Below are 24,667 nucleotides of genomic sequence, written 5' to 3'. Positions count from 1 at the left end.
ACAAATGCCATTCTGCTACTCAACAGCTACCATATAGCAGAAGTGCAACTAGAAATGTCATAATGACGGCATTTCAATCACAGTATTTTCCAGTGCAGTTAGTTCAGACATTTAACCAAAAAACATTATACAGTATTTAGAATGATTACATACAATATATTCTTATGCAAATGTCTCAAATATGCACAGCAGATGAATGAAAATTTGTATTTTTTGTGTCTCTTTCAGTGACATGCCAGAAGCGTTGAAAGCACCACTTTTAAATCTATCCATCAATAGATTTGGTAAAAACATTCCTTTAATAAAAATAAAAAACATTCCTTTAATAAAGATACAGTTAATAGAACTGCATAGCAAAGATAAGTGAGTTTAGCTTTTATACCATCAGAAGACTTAGATGTTAGTAACTTTTTTCTCATGTAAATTGCAATTTCTTTATTATGGTGTATCATTGACATCTAAGTTGGTAAGTACAAATGGGCTAGTTGATATGGGAAGTTTGAACTTTTTGATGTCTACAATCAGTTGGGAGGATAATGATTTGTTTGCAGGGTCTGGCAAGAGTGGTCTTCATCATCCTATCTCAGATATTCTGAATTTTTGCACATCTTTGCCATTGAATATAATCAGAGCTTTATTGGCTCTCATTGATTGATTGAGAATCTAAGTGAACAAGATTGTTTCATTAATTAGATAAAAGTCATCCAGACAATGTATGATTTTCCAGAATCCATTTCATTGTCAAACCCTTCATCTCAACCTTAAGTATCTTCTTGTAATCAGAATATCGAGGGATATTTTGTCAAATGGTTCACTGGTATTAAAGTATATCTAAACAGCATTTCCACAATCTATTAAGGAAGTTACCCAATTGAACACTGAGATACAATTAGTCTAGCAAGTTTTGTTCTTCACAAAACCATGTTGACTTACAGCAATTACTATTTTGTTTTCAAGTTGCTTACAGATCAACAGCCTTCTAATTTGAACTTGATTTTTTTCATATATCCCTGTCAGGTATGCTGGTCCATAGTGTTTTGAAGATAGGGTACCATTTTTTCTCCAAGTATCTAACATGTCTCCCATTCTCCAAGATAAAAGGGTGTTCTGACCCCCCTCATACACCAAAGCACTTCAAGACAAGAATACTGCTAGACGATTTTTTCACAGTAAATTAACACACTAAGACCTTGGCAGCAATCCAGAGTTCCAAGATAAGAAACAGACACGAGAGCTTTTCCAGCATTGGTAATTAAGTTGAATCCTGCAACCAGCCTCCTAACAAAGACTTGCTTATATACTATCTTGAGAGGAGCCTAATTACAACCACCTGGGTCCAATTATCTTCTATATCTGTGTAGTTGTTCTCTATCAGCCCTTCGTTGCCGGGCATCCAGGACTAACTCCCTTGTCTCCTCCCCACTGCTCCAAGGCATGACGTCAGGAGCACACTCCCTTTGGCTTTCACCGCTGCTCCAGGCCTCAGGCGCCTCCTGGCAGCCAACCAGCCTCTCTGATTCCTGCTCGGAGTCGGAACCCTGTCCAGGGTCCTCCACATCTTCCAGAGCCGACTCCTAGGGCCCCTCGCTGTTGGAATCTGTTTGCAGCTCCAACAGCCCCTGCTGGGACACAACAAAAGAGTATGGCTAGTCCATCAGCTGGTTGAATAGCCCTTTGCTTTATCTTGAGCATATTGAAGGAAACATTTTTGATACTCTTAGAATCTTTTCCAAAAGTGAACTTATTTTGAGTTTACATTTTTTCTGTACTTTAGCCCTACATTTCTGAAGTATTTATCTATGACCACTCTCTCTTTCTTTTATTTGTTTTTTCTTTTCTTTACAGGAATCTTCAGATCTTTATAGAGCTTTTTGTATAGTCACATTAGCTTCTTCACTGTCCTTGGGGTTTGTTTTTCCATCCTTGTCCACATACCATATCTAGCAGCATGATTTTAGTCATATGCTCTCACTTTTCTTTGTCAAGGTTGTTTATTGTGTACACAGATCTGAGATGGGAGTCAATGCTAGTATAATGACTAATGTTAGCAAGACATTGATGAAAGTAACAGAAATCAATAATGTTTCTTTAGAGGAAAGGGTGTTTAGGATTGCCTTCTGCCAAATAAAAGATGGTAAGTGTTTCTTTGTATGTGTTACCCTTCTCTCCACCTTAGCTTTCTAATATTACCATTCTCATGCTTTTTGCAAAAGGATTCATGAACATGTCTCATCTATAAATCTTCCCTTCCTTTGTAATATCACTAGGGTGATTTTATGATAGATCAACTGGAAGTAGTTCATGTCTACTGTAGAATTTAACAATTTTACTTATTTATACTGGGAGTTTATTATGTGCAGAAATCTTCCATATGTTAGGAGTTAACTTAGGAAATAGTGCAGCAGAAGCCTCTTAAAAGAAAATATATATGAGATGTAGAAGAATGCAAGTACACTTTAGTGTGTATCCCATTTATTTCAGTTCTCTTGATAAATGAAAGCCTTTTACTGTCTTATCAAAGAAGTGCCGAGGTGCCTTGCATCTTAAGGTCCAATTGATGTTGATGATTTAGTTGAATGTTCTTACAAGTTTCAGTAGCAGTGCTAAATGCAAATAAGAAAAAGATCCAACTTCCAACTGCAGGAGGATAATTTATCTTATAGGGCTTTTTCTGTAAAGTAAAAAAGTGACAATAAATAAATTCTATTTTTCAATCTAATATACAGTATCTTGACTTGGGCCTGAAATGATCAATTGTATGAAACAATTCTTTGATAACATGAAGCCCCTGCATTAATGACACCTTTGTTTAATTTGTTATTGGAGGCCCCTGTGTTAATGACAACTTTGTTTAATTTTTGTTTTACTTTCAGACCAATCTAGAATATGTTATTGGACTATGTCTATATGTATATTGAAGTTCACAGTTGAATCAGATATTAAATCACATCTAAATCAAGCACATACAGTATTCATTTATATGATTTTTAGCCTTTAATTTGCTTTGTTCTAAACTAATCATGCTCGTGCCAAAAAAAAGTTAGCCTAGTTTTTATAAATATAGCTTTTAAAATAGTAACAATTATTAAGAAACTCTAGAAGTTATTTCTAAATACTCGTACATAAGAGTGCCATATACAAATCTTTATAATTATCATTAAAGTTGTTTTCACTTAGCTTTTTTAATATACAGTAGGCAACAAAGATATTAAAATTATGGTCCATACTAATGGCCTTTTTATCCAGTATCTGATTTGCAAACAAGAATCTTGCTGTGCCTAACCGTTTAGCAGAAATGATTAGTATAACTCAGGGAAAGCTTGGGAAGGAAAGAAAGGAAAGTAGTATTGATTGACTGGTAGAACTTGCCATTAAAAAGAGATTGACTGATTGACCCTATCTCCTTATTATAGTGCACTTTGAGTTTTGATAAAGCACATGTTTGTCTTGTTTTACATTAACTTTTGAGAATGTGCTTTGGTGGATGCTTGTATTTTGACATTAGGAATTCACATATTTATTTTGTACCATTCAGCACCCAGAGTCTAATTAAATTGTCCCCTTAATAACACATCATATTACTCTGGCAATAAGCCTAAGCTGTTGCAAAACTGCACATTGGAGTTTTTAAAGTTTCCTTCTGGAAGTGAAACCATGTCCTCTAGGAAAAGCAGCTTCAGTAACTTGGACAGCAACAAAAGGACAGTGAAGAAGACTGCCAAAAAAGTGTGTATTAAAGAAAGGAAATTCTAGTCCCATGATGCTGAACCTATGGCACAGGTGCCAGAGGTGGCATGCAGAGCCCCCTCTGTGGGCATGCACGTCATCGCCAACTGCTCTACGCGGGTGCTGGAGCACTGGAAAATGGCCTGAGAAATGTCCAAAAGAACACCGTTTTCTAGGTCATTTTTGGAGCCGTTTTCAGGGATTTTTTTGGGCCACAAAACAGCCTGGAAAATGGCCTGGAAAAGGCTCTCAAAACAGCCAAAAAACTGGCATGTGCGCGCCATCCAGCTGGTCTTTGGGTTCCGGTGCTCCAGCGCATGTGCATGAAAAGGTTCGCCATCACTTGTTCTAGTCATTGAAAATTCTTGCACATGTTTTCATGCAGATATTTGGACATCTTTATGATACCATCTTTGTGGCCCAGGATAGGCCATTATTGTGACTTGCTGTTACTTCAGACGTACTTTGAAAGCCGTGCCTACAATTATATTTTCTTACTACATCTTTGTACTTACAGTGTAACTTTTATTGTTTGTATATATTCAGGGTCCTTTACAAAGCACAAGAACAAGTATCTTTCCCTGGAGAGAGTTATTAAAATCTAGCTAGCTAGCTATCCATTATCTATCTATCTGTCTATCTATCTATCTATCATCTATCTACATCTTTATAAGCTCACATATAAAAAAAATTAAAATATTCTTTTAGTGCCTCTGCAAAGGCCTGGCTGATTAAAGCAAAGTTCTGGATTCCTTTCCTGAAAGTAGAAAGAGTGGGTAATGAGCACAGTTCTCAAGGGAATGCATTTCATAGCTTGGAAAGTAGAAGAAATTCCTCTGCCACATACAATAAATGGTTCTCAGAAAATAAGTCCATTTGCAACAGAGCCTTTCTTACTGATCTTACTATCTGGATAGGTTTACTATAAGACAGTCACTCAAATATCAAGGTCAAAGCTATGTAGAATTTCAGAGAATAAATCCATCTCCTTAAGTGAATAATTGGTTACCAATGCAGGTGTTTCCAATAAGGGCATATCATGAACCAGTTACTGGCATGGCATGTATATGTTTGGTCAAGGTTTGCCCTTGTTAAAAGCATCAGGAAGTGCCAGTTTATCCGGACTTAGCATCCCTTTGAATAATGAATACACATTTCCAGTTGATGAAGGTAGTTGGTACCTGTACTTTCACTGGTTTTAGTGATATTGTATAATGGTTGCTTGACAGGCTAAGCATTTCTGTCTTCCAAGATGCAGCCTCCAGATTCTTATACAGTCAGTTTATTCATAACATTAGAATTGATCATATTTATGCTCATGATAAATCTGTGCTTTCAACTTCTAATAATATGACTCTGGATGGTAAGGAGGTCTGGCTGCATATTTCACCTTTTTTTACCCTTATAATAATCTGATGCATATTTACTGTACTCAGTTCAGAAGTGTTTATTTCTCTAAATAACTAAACACGGAATCCATTAATTAGGTTTTAGATTAAGGCTTTAAATAAGGCATACTCTTGCTTTTTTGTTTACTTGCCACAATATTGGAGATTTCTTATGAACATTTCTTTATGTGGTATAGTTCACATGATCTTTATATGTTAGAATACATAAGTATGTATGTATGTATAATTATATTCAGAGGACATGTGCAACAGAAGGCCAGTTACTTTAGGGCATATAAAAGGTTGTGAAACTTTCCAAAAATACATTTTAAAAGCTATCACATTTGCTTCAATTCCAAGAAATAATTCAAATTATAAAGCAACAACATTGCTGAACAAAATACTACTGTACGTTAAGTGTGTGTCTTTCTCTTCAGGGAACCAATATTAAGACCAATGAGATTTATGCAGTGACATGCATAAATTACATGATTCAAAATATGTGCATGTATATCTATGTATGCATGTATATGTGTGTATATATTGTATATGTAAGATTATATTATACTATTATTTCATTATCACAAATTATGACAAAATTTATTCTTTGGTGATTAATAAATACTTATTTATAGCAGGGTATTCAGTTTCCCTACAGTTGTATTTGATTTTGTATTGTAAAAAATTTGCACCAGATCTATGTATCATTTCTCTTTTCCCAAAAAGAAAGTGCTATCTTCCTTTCTTATGAATGAAAATCATAGCAGCCTCTGAAAACTTAATTGGAAGTCTCCTGATCGCTACAGGATGTGCTTCCATGTATTTTCCAACTCCTCATCAAAGTGAAGTGGCTGTTTTGGCAGCTGAGTTGGTATATCACAAATTGTAGCATATTGTTAAATTACAAATGTGTTATTGTGATTTGAGATGGTTGAATGTTGCGAAATGAATTGACTAATTTCCAAGAATTATAGAAATTGAAATAGATTTTCAAGTCCTTTCCTTTATTTATTTATTTATTTTTATTTATTTACTGCGCTTCTAGACCGCCCCCTCTCCCAAAAGGGACTCGGGGCGGTGTACAGTCCATACAAAAAATACATCATAATATAATTAAATAGCTGAACAATTAAAATTGTTAAATAAGTAGAGTTAAATATGGAGGAGGTTAAAAAGAGAGTTAAAAAGAACTGTACAGCTGAGTAAAGTATGTATAAATATAATTTTAAAACCCTTAAAAATATCACACAAATTAAATTTAAAAGCAATACCCCTAAAATAACCAGTTGAAAATATGTCTACCAGGAGGTAACAGTTATAATTATGCCAGGCCTGCTAATCGGAACAGGTGAGTCTTCAATTTTTGTCCGTGGTGGTTCTAATGTCGGGGGGGAGGTCATTCCAGAGGGTTGGGCCCATCACAGAGAAGGCCCTACTCCTTGGTGTCGCCCGTTGGCATTGCCTAGTGGATGGCACCAGGAGAAGCCCCTCCCTGTGAGAGCGAATTGGCCGCAGGGATGTGTGTGGGAGGATGCGATCCCGCAAGTAACTAGGTCCTGTGCCATGGAGCGCTTTAAAGATGGTAATCAAAACCTTGAAACGCACCCGAAAAACCACAGGCAGCCAGTGCAGCTCGCGCAGGAGAGGTGTTACGTGGGAGTACCTAGTACTCCCCATCACAGCCCGCGTGGCTGCGTTCTGGACTAGCTGCAGTCTTCGGGCGCGTCCCAAGGGCAGCCCCATGTAGAGAGCGTTACAGTAGTCCAGGTGAGACGTCACCAGTGCATGAGTGACCGTGTGCAGGGCATCCCGGTCCAGTAGGGGGCGCAATTGGCGCACCAGGCGAACCTGGTGGAACGCCCCCCTTGCCACGGCTGCCACATGGTCATCCATTGACAGCCGGGCATCTAGGAGGACGCCCAAATTGTGCGCCCGTTCCACAGGGGGCAATTGTTCGCCCCCTATGGCCAGCGATGGAATCAGCTGGCTGAACCGAGGTGCTGGTAGCCACAGCCACTCAGTCTTGGAGGGGTTGAGTTTGAGTCTGTTGTCCCCCATCCAGACCCCGACAGCTTCCAAACACCGGGACATTACTTCGACAGCCTCGTTGGGGTGGTTTGGGATTGAAATGTACAGCTGGGTATCATCAGCATACAGATGATACTCAACCCCAAAACCACGGATGATCTCCCCCAGTGGCTTCACATATGCGTTGAACAGGAGAGGCGAGAGGACCGACCCCTGTGGCACCCCACAAGTGAGTGGCCTCAGGGTCGATCTCTGCCCCCCTGTCAACACACATTGCGTCCGGTCGGAGAGGTAGGAGCCGAACCACTGCAAAACGGTGCCTCGGACTCCCATCCCCTCCAGCCGGCGCAATAGGATACCATGGTCGATGGTATCAAAAGCCGCTGAGAGGTCTAATAGGACCAGGATAGAGGAACAACCTCTATCTCTGGCCCTCCAGAGATCATCTACCAACGCGACCAAGGCTGTCTCCGTGCTGTGCCCGGGTCGGAAGCCGGACTGGCGTGGATCTAGATATTCGGATTCGTCAAGATGTCGTGGAAATTGCTGCGCCACCACATTCTCAACAACCTTCGCTAGAAAGTGAAGGTTGGAGACTGGACGATAATTAGCTAGCTCCGTTGGGTCGAGTGAAGGCCTCTTAAGTAAGGGCCTCACCACCGCCTCTTTCAAGGCAGTTGGTAAGGATCCCTCACCCAATGAGGCGTTCACCAGGCCCAGACGCCAGCCTCGTGTCACCTCCCAGGTTGCCAGTACCAGCCAGGAGGTACATGGGTCCATTGAACATGTGGTGGGTCGCAGCCGTCCACGCAATCTGTCCAAATCCTTGGGGGCAACAGAATCAAACTCCTCCCAGAATGGTCTCACAAGACTCACTGTTGACGGCTCATCCGGTCCACTGGAGGGGGCCCATCCGCTCCGGATCTGAGCGACTTTGTCCTGCAGATATTCCCCAAACTCCTCTGCTCTGCACTGCAAGGGCGCCCCCCGCGTCCTCTGCGATAAGAGGGAACAGGTCACCCTAAACAGGGCGGCAGGGCGGTTATCAGCGGACGCAATAAGAGCGGCACAATGTCTACGTTTGGCCGCTCTCAATGCCACAAGGTAGGTCCGTAAATAGGCTCTTACCTGTGTTCGATCAGATTCGGAGCGTGAGGACCTCCACCTGCTCTCTAGACGTCTCCTATGGCACTTCATCACCCTCAACTCCTCGGTATACCAAGGAGCTCGAGTGGGTCGCTGCCGCAGGAGAGGTCGCAAAGGCGCAACCCGGTCTAAGGCCCCAGCCGCCGCCCTATTCTAGGCGGCCACTAGGTCCTCCGACCGAGCGCGGGTCAGGGCTACAGGTAATGGCCCAAGCTCCGTCTGGAACCTATCTGGTTCCATCAGGTGCTTGGGGCGGTACCAGCTTGGACAGTCTGGCTCCGCCTCCTCGCGGTGGGGGGTAGCGCCAGGGAAGTCCAGCCGGAGACATGAGTGATCTGACCATGACAGGGGAGTAACAACTAAATCCCCTATTCCCAGATCGTCCACTGCTCAGATACAAAAACAAGGTCCAGTGTGTGGCCACCTTCGTGTGTGGGCCCCTGAATTAATTGGGTCAGGTCCATGGCTGTCATGGAAGCCATGAACTCCCGAGCCACCTCAGATGCTGCTCCCGTTGACGGCAGGTTGAAATCCCCCATGACCAAAAGCTTGGGGATCTCAACCGCCGTCTCCGAGATCAGCTCGAGGAGCTCGGGCAGGACCGACTGATGTATAGCGAGGAGCCAAGTATACAATCAGCAGACCCCACTGCCTCCCTGGGCCCCATTTCACACCAAGGGACTCACACCCGGGTATCTGAGGAACAGTGATATTATGTACCACAGTTGCTTTCTTTTGTTAAATCACAGTTTCAAGAGTTTTCAGAAAGTTTAAAATGCTTCACTCCTTTATTCATCTATGAATTATGTGATAAGAGCCAACTCAGATTACTATTTCTTCATGCATTTGGATATACACAATAACAGCCAAGTAGGAAAATATTAACTCAGGAAACAAGGCTGTAGATATTATTGCTAGCTCATTATATGTATCATTTAAGCTTTCTTTCCTATACCAGGAACCAGTTTTTATTTTGGGAATGGAGTTGGGCAACCTTAAGATTGCTTGGGACTTCCTTAATATTCCTTAATATATTACAAAAACCTGGAAGGAGCAGAAGGTAGGCTGATGGTGCAGATGTGGCCCTGAGACTTTTGGTTTCGTTTTATTTGGTGTGCTATCAGTGTTTTTCTTCACTTCAAAGTATATCAAGCCTATTTTGGAGGATATGTTAGAATTTTCACACATAGTTTGCTTCAAAAAGGCAACAAATACTTACTACTTTTAGAATTAGGGCAAGGGTTTGCTCTGGGGCCCCAAAAACAGCATTGGGTTCTCATATGATCCTAGAGCCAGTGGCTGCCCTTTTCTGTTCCCAATGATTTGGCTGACATAGCAGTCCAATGCAGTAAACAAGTAGGAAAAATCTAATTTTATCTCTTCATGAGTTGTCAGGTTTCACCTTTATTACTCTTCCATAGGATTGTATTAATTTTTAATTTAATTAAGAGGCGCAGTAGTTAGAATGCAGTACTGCAGGCTACTTCTGCTGACTGCCAGCTACCAACAGTTTGGCAGTTTGAATCTCACTGGATCAAGATTGACTCAGCCTTCCATCCTTCCGAACTCAGTAAAATGAGGATCCAGATTGTTGGGGGCAATATGCTTATTCTGTAAACCGCTTAGAGAGGGCTGTAAAGCAGTGTAAAAAGGTATATGAATCTAAGTGCTTATTGCTATTTCAGACTAAAATCAAAACAAGACATGTTATTAAATCAACACTATAGATTTACATAAAGATATACCCTAAAAGCATGCAGACAAGATTTAATTGCTTTTCTATTAAGTTCATTATTTGCAAGGGAAGACTAGAGTGATAGAAAAAAGTTGTCTTGTTGACTTCTATGTTTAGTTGTTTATTATTTGATGATACTTTAATTCAATCCAAGTTGACTTGGTGCAAGTACAAAAACATTCAAATAAATGAATTTTTCTGATTCTGTTATTAAATTTTGATCATATTGATTTCATGGTACTGTACCATATCAATGCAGTTAAGAATGATAAACTTTCAGTAAACTACCATGATATTACTGTATTGGTTCTGGTACACAGGTCAAAATGGTTTGTAATCTGTACATGGACTTGGGTACCCAGATCAGCAAAAATTGATCAGTGGGATATTGATCATATATAGTTGCTAAGCAGATATCTTTTTATCTTGCCTCCTTTACTACATCTAAAAAGTTAGAAGAGTTGACACAGTGTGGTAGTGGTCTGGATAGAAGAGATTAGTAATTTATAATACATATGAATATTACTGTTCATAGTCATCCATGATGTATATGAATGTTATTAGTTTGCTTCTAACTACAGACTTATTTTAGAAATATATGACTGAGTAGCTGTTATAAGGACATTTCAGCTTTTTCTTTCGGACTGCCTATCTCTAACAGACCTTCGATAATATATCACCATATCAGAATGTCTTCACCAACTTTAATGAGGAAGCAATTCTGTTGAACGTGTATCAAAATGGTAAACCTGAAGCTGGAGGAATAGAGACTAAATTAAAATTCCTGCAATTATTTATTGTAGGAAGTGGTCCAGGCAAAGAAAATGGAACTCTGTTCTCATTAGCATTGGTTCACTCATTAAGTGTTGGCACCAGCCATGCTAAACTAGTTAACTGAAGATAGAAACTTGGGGCTCATCCAGACAGCAACTTTAATATGCTTTTTTCCAATCCACATGGCAGCATAAAGTAGCCTGGCAAAATTTGCTCTCTCTCCTGACAGCTGTGCTGTAATCTGCCTCAGTGATGAAATCTGTGAGTAATAGTGTTTTTTATGTTGGTATATGACAAGGTAACAAAAATAATTGGTGAATTTCCTACACATAGGAAAAATAACCATCAGCTGCTGCCTTTAACATGGAATGGGGCTGGGGAGAGGTGAGTTTTGACAAAGGATGTAATCCATTAATTTAGCTATCTATCCTAACCTGATCTTCAGGAATAGATAAGGTCATTCTGCCTTCTTCCTTTTACAAGAAAGCCAAGCTCTGCAGCCAATTCACAGGGTGGAAAAGGATTTTCCAGTCCTGTAGAAGAAGTTGTCCTATTACATTAAGGAAATCCCGATCCACCCCAGAAATGTTCCTTCTTGTGCTGTTTTGCATTCTCTTTCTTGTGCTCCTTAGTCTTAGTCTCTCTTGCTTGATCTTTCTTGCTCTTTTTTCACTTTTTGTCTCACCCAGTCTGAAAACAGCTGATGGGAGGCTGTTTGCAGGCTCCAGTAGATGGACCCTTACTCCTGCCATTTTTGTTCATCCCCCTGCCATTCTATCATGAGCAGAATGGCAATCAAAAGCTTTGTTACTATACTTTCACATATATATAGACTCTAAATAGCAAACATAGAGTCACTTAACAAATGAGAAAAGAAAATATGAGTAGCTCAGAAAAATCCTCTCTCCTTTTCTTCAGTTAAATCATCTCTAGGGAATGGTCAGGCTGAAATGTATGGTTGTGTATGCAGCACTTGGAATTAGCGATACAGGTAGTTCCCCATCCTCTATTTCTCCTCAGTGGTTTTGAAACACCCAAAGTTGTGCTTTAGAGCAAGGCTTTTGTTGGATGAAAGTAGAGAGCACCACTTTAATGTCATATCAGGTAAAAGCAGAAACAGGCCACCTCAGCCATGGTTAGGGAGATCTTCAATATTGTTAAGACACATAGATGAGGCCTTGTTATGAGGATTAGCCTTCATAGAGATAGATGCTGAATCAAATTTACAATTAGTAAATTTTAGGCTATTTTTCTTGTCGATGCAAGATGGCATTTTATATTTGGGATTTTAAGTGTCTTTGGTTCAGTGTGAGAAAGCTGTGTCTAGTTGCATAGTGGGTACAACACAAAAGAGAGGGTTGTTGATTTTATTCTTTCCTGGTGAAATAAATGTCAGGAGGTTTTGAGCCATAAAAATGACTTCTGTTCTGTCCTGGCAAGCTGAGTCTTTCATACTGCAATTGCTACAGCAAAGAATCCAAATTCTGCAGAGCCACGGTGACCTTTTCCAAAGATACTTTCACATGGGAATTTGAGGCCTACTTAGAAATACAAATCCACATATGGCTGACCTTTTTGCATTTTGGTATGAAATACGACCTTCCATTACTGCTTGGGGGTTCTGCACATTTTCAGCTCAGTATGGGGCCAATATTGGCAGGTTGTCATTTGCAACATAATTCTTGCTCGAACAAGAACAGTTTTCTGCCCATTTCAAGCCAAAGAAAGATCATAGTATCTCTATCATGCAAAACACACATGGCAGTCAGAAGGACTTCTGCCAAGCTACACAACCAAGGAGCCTGCAAACTCTGTCAAAGTTGAAAGCATTTTAATATGTACCAGAGATTAATGCACGCAGCAGAATTCTGACCATTGGCTATTATCATTGTCATGTATTAATCTGGTTTAGGTTAAACTGATGAGTGATTCACTATCTGAATTAGTTGTTGCTTTTGACAGCATTTATAACTGATCTTTGGGGGGGGGGAATTAAATATGATACAGAATGTTTATGTGTAGTTTTATACATTTCATATTGTGCTTCCAACAGCAACAACACATTTCCAGCTCTGCCTTGTGACACATTAGCAGGCTCACATTTATATGTGTTTGTGTTGATATGCATTTTCTAAGACAAGTTTTTGCTAAGTGCCAAGTAACTGCACTATGCCGTTATCTTGGATTTATTCTAACCGTACCAGAAAAAAAAAGTCATCATATAATATTTCTTAAAAGGTTTGCTGCTAGACAGGATACTTTATCTCACTTAGCAAAGAACAAAATAAGTTTCAAATGAGCAAATGCTTTACATAGTCTTCTAATTCCCACCCATCCCCGTCTGTCACTGTTGCTTCAACAGTTGCTTTTTAAAGGATCTAACTCACAATTAATACATTTTTATTGTTGCTATATTGAGAAGAAAATTGTTAACTGAAAATTGGGAAAGGAGAGTGTGCAATTGAAAAATACCTAATTCAACTTGAGATTGTCGGGTTTCCTACAAAATATATTTCTGTACGCTTAAGCCTTGTTGTATCAGCAAAAGCATTTTTCTGAGTTATGGATTTCTCCATCTACATTCAGACTGTAAAAACAACAGCTGACAGACTCAAGTATGAAAAGGGGGATGAAGTCTGTGCTCATGATTTCCACAGCTTTCAGTCAGCCTGGCTCCAAGTGATTATAAAGTTAAGTCTCTGTAGTTTTTCTTGGCAACATTTTTGAAAGTGGACTTCCTAGTGCCTTCTTCCAAAGGGAGGGAGAAAAAGAGAGAAACCAACTGGCCTGCAGTACCCCAGTTGGTTTGGATGTCTAAAGCAAGACTGGAACTCAGGTTTCTCTGCATCTAGTCTAGGGCCTTAACCGCCAGACCTAACAGGCTATCTCTATATCTTTAGGTTTCTTTTAAAACAGTCATAAAGACCACAACTGCAGCACCTGAGGAAGGGGGAAAACCAAAACCAGGAATAGATCTTTCTCTTTTCTGACCATACTACTAATATAGATTCTTTCATCAGCTGCTGTCTACTGAAATGGAGAAATATGTGTGATGGTTGTAGATCTTTTCCAAAATTGTAGATTGCAAGAGAGACGGGGGCAAATGTGTATGTAAAAATAGTAGGGTCAGGGTTAAGTTCCCCGTGATCAGTGCTCCAGTTTGGTCTAGTTTGGGATCCTCATGGCTGCTTTTATTTTGTGTCATAGTGAACTGATGCAATATAGGAATGCAATTAGGCAGCAGTTAAGCACTGTTCATTTGTAAGGAGTGAAAAAAACTTCTGCAAATTCTAGTTGCAAGATTCCATTCATCCTGGGCCAAAACAAGAAACCAGCTCCAAAGTTCTTGTTACTATGAATCCTGTATGAATCTGCTTCATCTCCAGCCAGGCGCATCTGCAGGATATGGTTAAAAAAAAGATCATCACAACAGTACCACATAAAAAACAGAGACCCTGATGGTGCATATATATATATGCGCCATCAGGGTCTGCTACTGTATATATATGTTTTCGTAGATTTTCACGGGTACAGGTATGCAGGTCTTGGCGTATTCGGGTCTTTTCCCGTGTAAGATTGAGAGCATCTTGGTGACGTTTTGACGAGCTCCCACTCGCAATCTTCAGGCTGGTGCCTTTGGCTTCGTGCTTGTGCGAGCAAAGTGTGATTGGAGCTGCCGAAATCTGCTGTATGCAGATTAGTTGGCTTTTCGTAACATCTTGTTATATATATATATATAAAAGCTGTTGTCTAGCTATTGCTATCTTTGATTGCATTGTCATGACTTTTTTTTATCATTCCCTCTGAATACTCCTTACCTCAGCCTTACTCTTGTACTTTGCCTCAAGCTACATTTCATCTGTCAATTTCAATAAAAAGACACTTCTGTTTCTCAGTGGGAAACACAAGATATAGCAACGATTTGTTGAACTGCAAGACCATGGAGGTGCATACATGAAGTTGAAAGAAATTCAGCTTTCCTAAGAACACTTAACATATCTTTGGCAGCGGAACTTAAGAGACAAAAGATGTTTCTTAAGACCAGTGATAAAGCTGGAAATTATAGCTGGGTTGCCTATTCTGTGTAGCAATGATTCCATTAATTTTGAACAACGTGACTTTCTCAGAGTTGCTGTTTAAAACTTTTTTTGCTGGTAGTGGGAAGCATTTTGTGCCGAAAGTGCTTTTTATGGGCAATAAAGTGGGTGGAACAGAGAACAAATTGTGAACAGGGGATTAAAACATGTTGTTCATCTAAATTAAGCCAGTAGCAGGATTTAATTTTTAATATTATATTGTAAGTCTGTAAATATGTAACTATATTTGATGCTCGTGCTTTATTAGGGGTGGAGAATACTTAGAAATCCTGTTGCTAAATATTAATTCAATATCCAAACACTTGCTGTTGGGAGAAAATGCTCCAATCCCTGAGATGTGACCTTAATTAAACCTTAGTGAATAGTGAGAATAGTGAATTCTCATACGTGATTTGGTTGCCATCTTCCAGGCTTAGGTGTGGATTAGATTTTTACTAACCACCAGGTTTTCTATTTCAACATTGCCAAAAAGTATGTGTCTCCAAAATAGTACTAAAGTGCAGCCTACTATGTTTATTGTGATATAAAAGACTTAGAAAAGCATATTTCAAGGGGAAAATAGTTTAAGATAAAGTTCTTGTTGAAGTTGAAATGAAGCTTATTAATTAATCTAATATACTTCTGTTTGTTTTCCAACTTCCTACAGTTACTGGCTAACCAACAAAGTTTACATCAAGCGACCCAGCACTGGACTCCTTATGTATACCCTCGCAACGAGGTTCTGTGATGAAATTCACCTTTATGGATTCTGGCCCTTCCCAAAGGATATAAATGGAAAACCAGTCAAATATCATTATTATGATGACTTAAAGTACAGATACTTTTCAAACGCCAGTCCCCATAGGATGCCATTAGAGTTTAAAACACTGAACATGTTACATAATAGAGGAGCACTTAAACTGACCACAGGGAAGTGTATACAGCAATAATGCACGAGTCAAGTTTCAAGAGAAATACAGGAAATTCAGATTTTATAGAACAGCAGTGGGATCCAAGCAGTGGATATAGCCCAGTGCACTGTACCAAGCCATCAGAACATAAGGAAGTGCATCAAGTCTCTTATTACCAGCTGTTGTTTTACCTGTTGAAGTGCTAAATCTTGAGTGCAATGGTTCAAGTAAGTGCCACTTTTGCTAAGAACAAATCTTGAATGTATACAATCAGTAGTGTTTACAAGATCCAACAATGCATCCATCACTTGTTAAAGAAGCAAATGATTTGCTCGCTGCTCATTTGCCTCCATACAAAGTCAGGCAACATCCAAAGGAATATCCAGGCCTTGAAACGAAGAGAAGTGAAGTCAAGGTGGAATTCAGACAGCAGTGGATCATATCTCAAAGATCAACCAAAACATCTTGGTCGGAGGAATGCCTAACTTTGTATTATAACCTCTTCCTCTTTTTGTTTCCTGTTTTTCAGATTGTCATGCATTTATCATAGTGTTTGGGTATTGGAACTCTATAAGGGATTTTAAAAAGACAAATAATATGAACATTCTAAGTGAACGTCAAGAAGTGGTCTTAGAAAAATGTCTTATTAAAAAAAAAAAAAACCTGAAAGTTAAAATCGATGTTGTATCATCTTGTTCAGCTTAGCCTTAGTTAAAGTCAAAACTGGCTCCATGGGAGGGCTTGTTGATGCAAAGCCATTCCTCTGATTTTGCAGGTCACAGAAGATACTCTATGCTACCCTTAACCACTGACCGGAAGATGTGGTGCTGGCAAGAATGATACTTAATTATAAATCCTCCTCTTAGACAAAGTGTACGGTGGAAAAGTCCTCTCAGAGAGACTATTTTGAGCAGTATTTTTTTTTAAGAAATATAATTTGAGTACTAGGGCTTTGAATCTCGCAGTTGTGCCTCCCAGGGTCGCCGTATCAGTGAGATGTTCAGCATAGAAATTTAATAATAATTTAAAAATGTGCTTCAGTTGGAGGGATTGATAAATATACATTCAAATGAAAAACATTCTTCCTGGTTTGTTCTCTTTAAAAGAAAAGGCAGTTGTGACACCCTGATCCAGATATGTTTCATATTGGGGCTCATGCATCTATTCTCAATTATTATTTGCCTCAGACAACAGCAACCAAAGGAAAGGTTTTCAAACAAAGGCTGGCTTATACCATGAAATCCTAGAGGGAACCTCTTCTGGCTCAGGGCTTCATATGGCTTTGACTTCAAACTGTCCTTTGAAAACAACTATTTTAAGCATGTTTTTAAAGCACATTCATGATAATAAATCATATGGTTAAAGTCAGGAGTATGGGGGAGGGATGACAAAAGGTAAGGTTTTGATTGTGTGGCTGCAGTCGCAGTATTGACATTTTTTGGACTGTCACCACTTCCTGCCACGGCCTCTAATAGAAGATAAGTTAAATGGAGAAGATATCCATGTAGTTTGGCCCTATGGCATAATTTAATCCTCAAAGTATTTCATATTTTGAGCAGTTGTTAAAGCAAGATTGTTTCCTTGTATGGCATATGAAAAGAATACCATTAACAAGTAGGTGCCCTTACATTTGGTACCAAAGATTATGCTGATTTTTGTAATTGATGATGTATTTATTTACCTTGTATTGACAAAAACATGTACATTTAGTGCTATCACTGTATTGCTGTACTGCTGAGGAAACTGTTTTCAATCATCTCTGTTTCCGTTAACTTAGTAGCTAGATTCTGTTTGAATGACAAATTCCTTAACTTTTGTCTTGGTTCTGTTTTTGAATATTTTATTGAATATTGAATATTTTATAAACGGGGCAAAACGGATTCTTCTCCCTTCTTAATTAGACTACGCCCATAACTTTCATTAATCGAACTAGGATAATAGAAATAATGAAAAGTACTTTAATATTTATTTCAGATTCTGTACTGGCAGTTTTCCCCATTATTTTTAGTTTTTTTTTACAATACATTCACTATAGTGCTGGACAATATCCCTCTTTTTCTTGACCTAATAATATTCTGATAAATAGTAAATGAAAAACCTCACTGCTGAGTTACTTTGCCTTTCTGCTTTTTAGAAGCTTCCTTTTCTTCTACTATTTTGAAAAATTCTATTGTTGCACTTTGCTTCGAAAGGTTTTCTAAAGAATGATTTAACGGAAGCACTAGCATCAAGCAGGGTTGTACACAGAATAGCTGCAAACCTTAGTATTTTAAGCACATTTAATGACTGGTGTCAAAATTGCTACAGGGTGAACCGAGTACTTCTTTGTCTTCTCATTTATCTCCAATTTCTAAATAGGAACAAAAGGAGAAAACTGCTGAAAAGCAAACACAGAATACACTTTAATTGGATCTTATGAACTAGAACATATAAGGAAGAATGGTTTGTGGGTGTCATTTTCTCACCAATGGAAAAATCTTTTTTTTAAAAGAATTTCATTAGTTTTTACAAACATTTATGGGAAGGGGTAAATTAGGTATACAAAAATTTTTGACAGCTACATCGTGCGAAAGGTAGAAATCCCCCCAAATCTCACCACTTTTACAGAAAAAAAGCCAAAAAGTAAGAGATAAACATTGGCAGCTTTTTGTTTTACATTGTATCAACCATGTATTCAATCCTCTCATATGTCACTTCCAACAATTACATTATATCAACAATTGCAATAATGTTTCAAATATACTTATTTTTGTGACCTGAGTCTTTTCAATATTGCTTCCTTCCCCCCCCCCCCCCGCCGTCTTCTGGCAGAGCCACGGCCCCTCCGTCCCTCCTTCATATCTTGTGTACTGTCCCCTGTACCAATGGAAAAATCTTGAGCTACGACAACCTTCCAGGTCTTAAGTTCCATTCTCACACTTTTCCTTTTAGCTTACCTATTTGCGCCTACATACATACATACATGATGGTCACGGGACTGCTGAACCATCTATTTTATGGTTTGACTTCATTTCTGGCTTAAAACCTACCTTATTAAAATCAGCTATTCATCTCTTCCATTTACTAATGAATTGCCAATGCATCACTCTTATTTCAGAATGCCATAAGATAAACTTTGGTGGATCATACTTATATTCTGTCTAATCCAGCATCCTGTTTTTCATAATAATGTCTTTGGAAATCTCACTGACATTTGTCCGTTCCTATAACTTGCTGTTAAGTTATATGAGTTTGATAAAGTGGATGGGAAATGGTAAACAATTAACAACAACAACCTTGAGTAAGCTTGTGATAAATGTATATATGCCAATGCTAAGAATTTAGCTGCTGCTTCTTTTTCAGTAGAAAAAGTACTCGATTCCTGTTTGATTCTATTTTAACTGATAGCTACTTTCTTTTTCTTGTTCTAAAAAAAAAAAAGAACCAAACAAATTTGTTAAAGTGACTTGTTGTCTACTCAACCAGCACAAACTTTTATTTTGATGAGGCATAGAAGCTAGCAAATTATACCCTTTCTTGTTCACTCGGTAAATAGGATTGATCTTCCTAACAAAAGAAATTTAATTTGTATTTATGGTTATTTATAAGCTCGCTTGTTCGCAACACAGTGAGAATAAATACATTAAAACAATTCAACAACAAGAATTGATTCTTGTAGGATTTTTCCTTTTAGTTTATAAATATGTAAAACGGTATATCAGCAGGCTTCAGTACTCTGTTAAGAACGATGCATCCCTTTTTTAAAAAATGCAGTTTTTGAAAAGATAGACTACACACCTTAAAACTTACAGGCAACCATCTTACGGATGTTAAGAATAGTGCCTTTATAATCAACTTACTTATCTTGAATCTTAATGTATACCTATCACTGGTTTGTATTATTCTCATATAAGCGATTTTCAATTATAAAGAAAGGGCTAAAAATACTGATTAAAACCCCTTTTATGTTTTTCATCTTGGAAATTAAATTTTCCAAATCAAAATAGAAAAGTTATAATTTAAAAAAAAGATGAATATATATTGCATTATTTTAAAAAATCAACTTTTTCATTATAAGACACTAAAAATCCTATATGAAAAATAAGTCTCATTGAAGACAGTAAATACATAAACATGGATAGATGTGGACTATACAAGAACAAAACAATAAAAGCTTCTAAGTTAAAAATAATTAAAAGTGATTGAAAACTATCAGAAAGTTTCTTAAGAACACAATACCTTCAGCACCTTATATGCATTTACTTGACTGTTTGAATTTTTTTTTTAATAAGTTGACATCTCTTCTTTATAGACAGTGTCAACTTGTTCACCTTTCTCTCTTATTTTATATGTGATAAATTCAACTCCTAGAACTGCCTTGTCTCTTCTTTATTGTCAGATTCTGCAGCTGTTGAGGGAAATCTGCCAGATGTTTTTGTCGTTGGTTTTGTTTTTTATATGAACCGAAATGAAGATTGCCTTGAAATTTCTATTATTTCTTTAAATGCAACTCCCACAGCAATTTTTTTTCTTTATGCAGACATACATTGCGAATAATAGCTTTTGAGAAGAACCACCACTTAAAATCTAGGGTTGGAGATGTAATGCCTGCAAGCACCATAAAATATGGTGCTTCACAAGAGATCAAATTTTAGACAGGACTCTAAAATTAAAGACTTAAAAACTATTGTAATAAAACAATAAAAACAAAGACTGTCAAACTCATGGGGTATTGACATTGCTAAATGGGACAATCTCCTGAGATTTCAGTAATTTTTAATTGAGAAAATTTGACTAGAGCTCCAGTAGAAGAAAAGGTAAATAGAAAATATACAGAAAGATTTTGGCCATATACACTAAAAATGCTGCGAAATAATAGGTGACATCTTTTCAGATCCTTGTGAAGAATAAATTAAAGTTTCTCTTCATTTTTGCCCTTTTTCATACCACATTTTACTGCCAGGATTTTGGATGAATAGACCAATATTTTTCCCATTATTATTGCCCAGCACTATCTCCAACAAATATCCAAGTGCAAAATTAGCTCACTTGATACAAAATCTATGGAGAAGCTTTAACTATAAAATTAGAAAGGGAATTTGTGTTCATTCAAGAATATTTTTCCTATGAATGTAAATCATAAATCAGTGTTTATAAATTGGAGGTTCTGTTAGGAACTCTATAGTTTCTGAGATTAGTGATGATAAATGTACAATGAAATCTCATTTAAGTGGACTAATAGGAATTGGGAGTTATTAAGAAATATCCATTAAGTTAGAGATTTCTCATAGACCATTATGTAAATGATGAAAAGTATATCATTTGTGTCAATTTATATTATTTGCATAATGATTACTATTATGCAAATGATTTTAATGTGAAAAGTTCCTCCATTCCATGTAAAAACTTATTTCATCAAGATCCAGTTAATTAAGGTTTTTCTGTTCTTGTTTTTCCCCCCTTAGAATATTCTACTTTTATTCTGTTAGCTAAAAGGTAAAAAAAATTCAATGTTTCCTTTAATTTGTTGTCTACCTGATATATCTATTTTATATCATCCAGAAAAAAGATTTACAAAATTAAAGACAATTAGTTTAATCTAGATTAAGTCATGCTTTACTTGCAATCGATGCATTAAAAGCAATAGAAGGCAGAATAAGCTTGATTCACAATTTATTGCAAATTTGGTCAACTTACATTTTCCAAACTTATAGGGGGTTAAAATTCACGTGTACTACAGTTGCCATACATTTTAATGACGCTGCTTAGAAAAAAATGTTAAGAAAATATACGCTATGGATATAAGACTATATAATGCCCATATTGGAAAAATTCATCATATTGGTACAATTGAGAAGAAAATACATGAATTATTTGCAAAAATACATATATTACAAAAGTGGCTAAATATAGTAGAAAATTTTGCAAGGAAATGTGTAGCAATTTTCATACTTTAGAAAATTCAGAAACTGGTGCAAGAAATAAAGTAATAAAAATGAATAATTACATAAAATTTTATATTTGCTGATTTAAAATAGCCATGTATAGAAACTGGAAAGTATTTCAGTGTTGGTTAAGTTAATTTCTAAACATGTTGGTATCAGTTTCTGAAATTTTTTTATGAATAAAATCTTGTCCAAAATTCATGCTTTTCCATATCATATATTCCTCGTATATTAAATGCTCTCTTTTTTGCAAATAATTTCTCCCTATGGTACTATATGGGTTTCTGAATAATTTTATTTTGTACATGATGTTCAATTGCATGTTATCCTGCAAAATTCTAAAAACACCAGGTACAACACAGATTTATTCTATTTTATGTTTTAACTTTTAGGAGTATTCACTGAGGCAGTTATATAAGTAACCAAAAACATTTCCCCTTCATTCCCAGCTATAATTAATGAATACATTCATTTTTTTTCTTAGCATTAAGCAGTAACCTAGCCAAAGGTATTTGTGAAGTGTGCAGTTTAAACTGAAATAATCGTATTTTTCAATTTGAAGATAAAAGACATAGACACTCAAATTCTTGTTAGCAACTCTTAAACTGGGCTCTGTGACTTTGTTGCCAGTTGAAATTACAATTGAATTTACCAAATATAAAAGTTGTATAACTTTGGCTGGAAACCCAAGGATTAGGTTGTAGTCCAATGAATGGTCATCTATTAAGAAAAATGAAAACCTAGCAGGGTTTGAAGGGAGGGGAATGGTTGCATTTATTACATAAGTTTATTGCCCTCCCTAAGGCATATCCCTCTTATCTTGATGTGAAGTGCCTCAGGGAGTACGTCTGTTTCTCTATCCCCATAAAACATTGCAGGAAGCTTGCTCTAAATGATCAGCCCCTTTGCTTTAATGGAAGAACTGCCATTTTTGCCAAATGAACCAGTCTGGCACTTTGAAGGAAAGGTCCACTGGAACACTAAAATCTTTATGAAGGAAACTATCTTTTCAAAGATGTATACAGCATTCAGTATACCTTTCAAACTCTCACAGGAACAATTCCATCTATTCTTTGGCTTTGTGCAAAGAAAGTCAGCCAATGTGATAGGTGTTTAAAATACAAAGCGGCCAAAAAGTTTGATTATAATTGAAATTATGTCTCGACTCCAAATGCCATCCATAAAGCTACAGGGAAACAAGCACCCCTGTTTCTCCAATGGGACTGAAAGGATCCATGCCACACTGGAGCTGTGCAATTTTATATGTTTTTTTTCTTCCCTGTCATTATTTCATCCTATGAAAAAGAGCACTGTTGTCCTAAATCGGCAAAAGCACAATTGTTTTAACTGTATATAGTAGAGGAAGGATATTTGCAGAAAATACCTTCCTAAACAGTACTACTGTTATTAAACTTACAGGTCTCATTTGTGTGCACTGTTGAGATGTATTCTGTCAGGATCATCTTGTTTAATGCAGTTTAATATTATTTTGTGTATAGGGGCTGCTGTTTAATTCTTTGTTACTTGTACTTGTAAAATAAAGTCAATTTCTTTCCTTTTCCAGTCCTTTTGTTTGCTCAATTGGGCACTCTCTTTTTTCTACAGTAATCAATACATTAATTTTTCTGGAAGGATGGCATTAGTAGAATTTTTATGTGAAATAGCAAAAATGCTGTAAAAATAATAGTTGGTAGAGGCTTAAGACAATTGATCCAGTGAAATTCATACTCAACATGTTCTAACTCAGAATGCATGAAATATTTTAATATCTAGATCCAGTCTGATACGTTTTATAGAATGCTGTTCATTTATTCAAATGTAAATGTCAGTGTGATTAAAAGCCTTTGCTAGGTTTCATTTTTATAGGCTCTGAATGCATTAAACCAAAATTTTAATACATGTAAGAATTCATTGACAAGTAATTTAGCCTCTCCTTTGAACATTTGTTTAGAACATTTTATTCCAATTTTGCAGATAAAGCTTTCAAAACACAGTGGTGGTTCAGTAAATAAATGCTAAATATTGCAGTGCAATGTTCAGCATGCATGTAAGACAAGTTGTAGCTACAGGAAGAATACAAAGTGGTAGAAGAGTGAGGTGACCAAAGTAGATCGTTAAAAAGGTGCAGAGATAAAGAAAAAAACGAACTTGTGCAAGGAAGCCCTGGGTGAAGAGCTAAGGTGAAGACTGTTATAACAGTGAAGCCGAGTTTGTCCATTCCACCTCATTTCTGTATTTTGTTCCTGCTGTACTTTCACAACAAGCACATGAGTAGCCCCACGTGGGATTCATTATAGTAATCTAAACATGAGTTTGACAGTGCATTAACATTGTCTGGCTATCTCTGTCAAGGAGCAGTTACGGTTGTTATGCAACCATGGTTAACAATGAATAATTTGGGGCACTATGGTCATGTGGGCTCTTGGTGAAAACAGGAATACCACCAATTGAACTACCAATTCTTTGAAGGAATGTAGTCTAGTTTAGAAAAGCAAACTAAATGCTCATATTCAAGGAATACATGCCTACAAGATTGGTTCAGTCTCAATTTCCTGGTCTTCAACAGTTCACTGCATTCAGACACTGGTTTAGAATAAGCACAATCACTTGATTCAATTGTGATAAGAGAGGTCAAACTCAGTCATATCAGCTCAACCCCAACCGATAAAAATCCCCCAACAAATCCATACAGATATTAACATGGAGGACAAAACAGTCTTGGGCATTGCATACTACAGTTGCCAGGATATAGGGGCATTGTCCAATTTCACTTCGATGTGCACTTATTTGCATTTTATCATATATTTGTGTTAAAATTCTTCACATTAGCTGTCTAAAGAGCAGAGTGTCTAATTTTTATATGTATGTATGTATCAGATTTGTATATCTGCCCATCTCCCACAAAGGGGACTCTGGGTGGTACACAATAATAAATAGGCTCATGCCCCCTGAAAAGGGC

General features: G+C 37.4%; 1 protein-coding gene across 2 annotated transcripts in view; it reads left to right on the top strand.

Moving 5' to 3' along the window:
- Nucleotides 1-23,412, top strand: part of ST8SIA4 (ST8 alpha-N-acetyl-neuraminide alpha-2,8-sialyltransferase 4) — a 99,129-nt gene extending 75,717 nt beyond the window's left edge. The window contains exon 5 of one of the 2 annotated variants that reach the window (XM_081944089.1): nt 15,541-23,412. In XM_081944089.1, the coding sequence (XP_081800215.1) occupies nt 15,541-15,823 (283 nt within the window). In that variant the 3' untranslated portion in view covers nt 15,824-23,412. The remainder of the gene's footprint in view (nt 1-15,540) is intronic. The other variant, XM_081944088.1, reaches the window with a different exon arrangement.
- Nucleotides 23,413-24,667: the final 1,255 nt, after the last annotated feature.

The sequence above is a fragment of the Natrix helvetica genome, assembly GCF_964273705.1.
Source record: "Natrix helvetica genome assembly, chromosome: 2".
In the NCBI taxonomy this organism is placed as follows: Eukaryota; Metazoa; Chordata; class Lepidosauria; order Squamata; family Natricidae; genus Natrix; species Natrix helvetica.
This window is presented reverse-complemented; position numbering and strand designations above follow the sequence as displayed.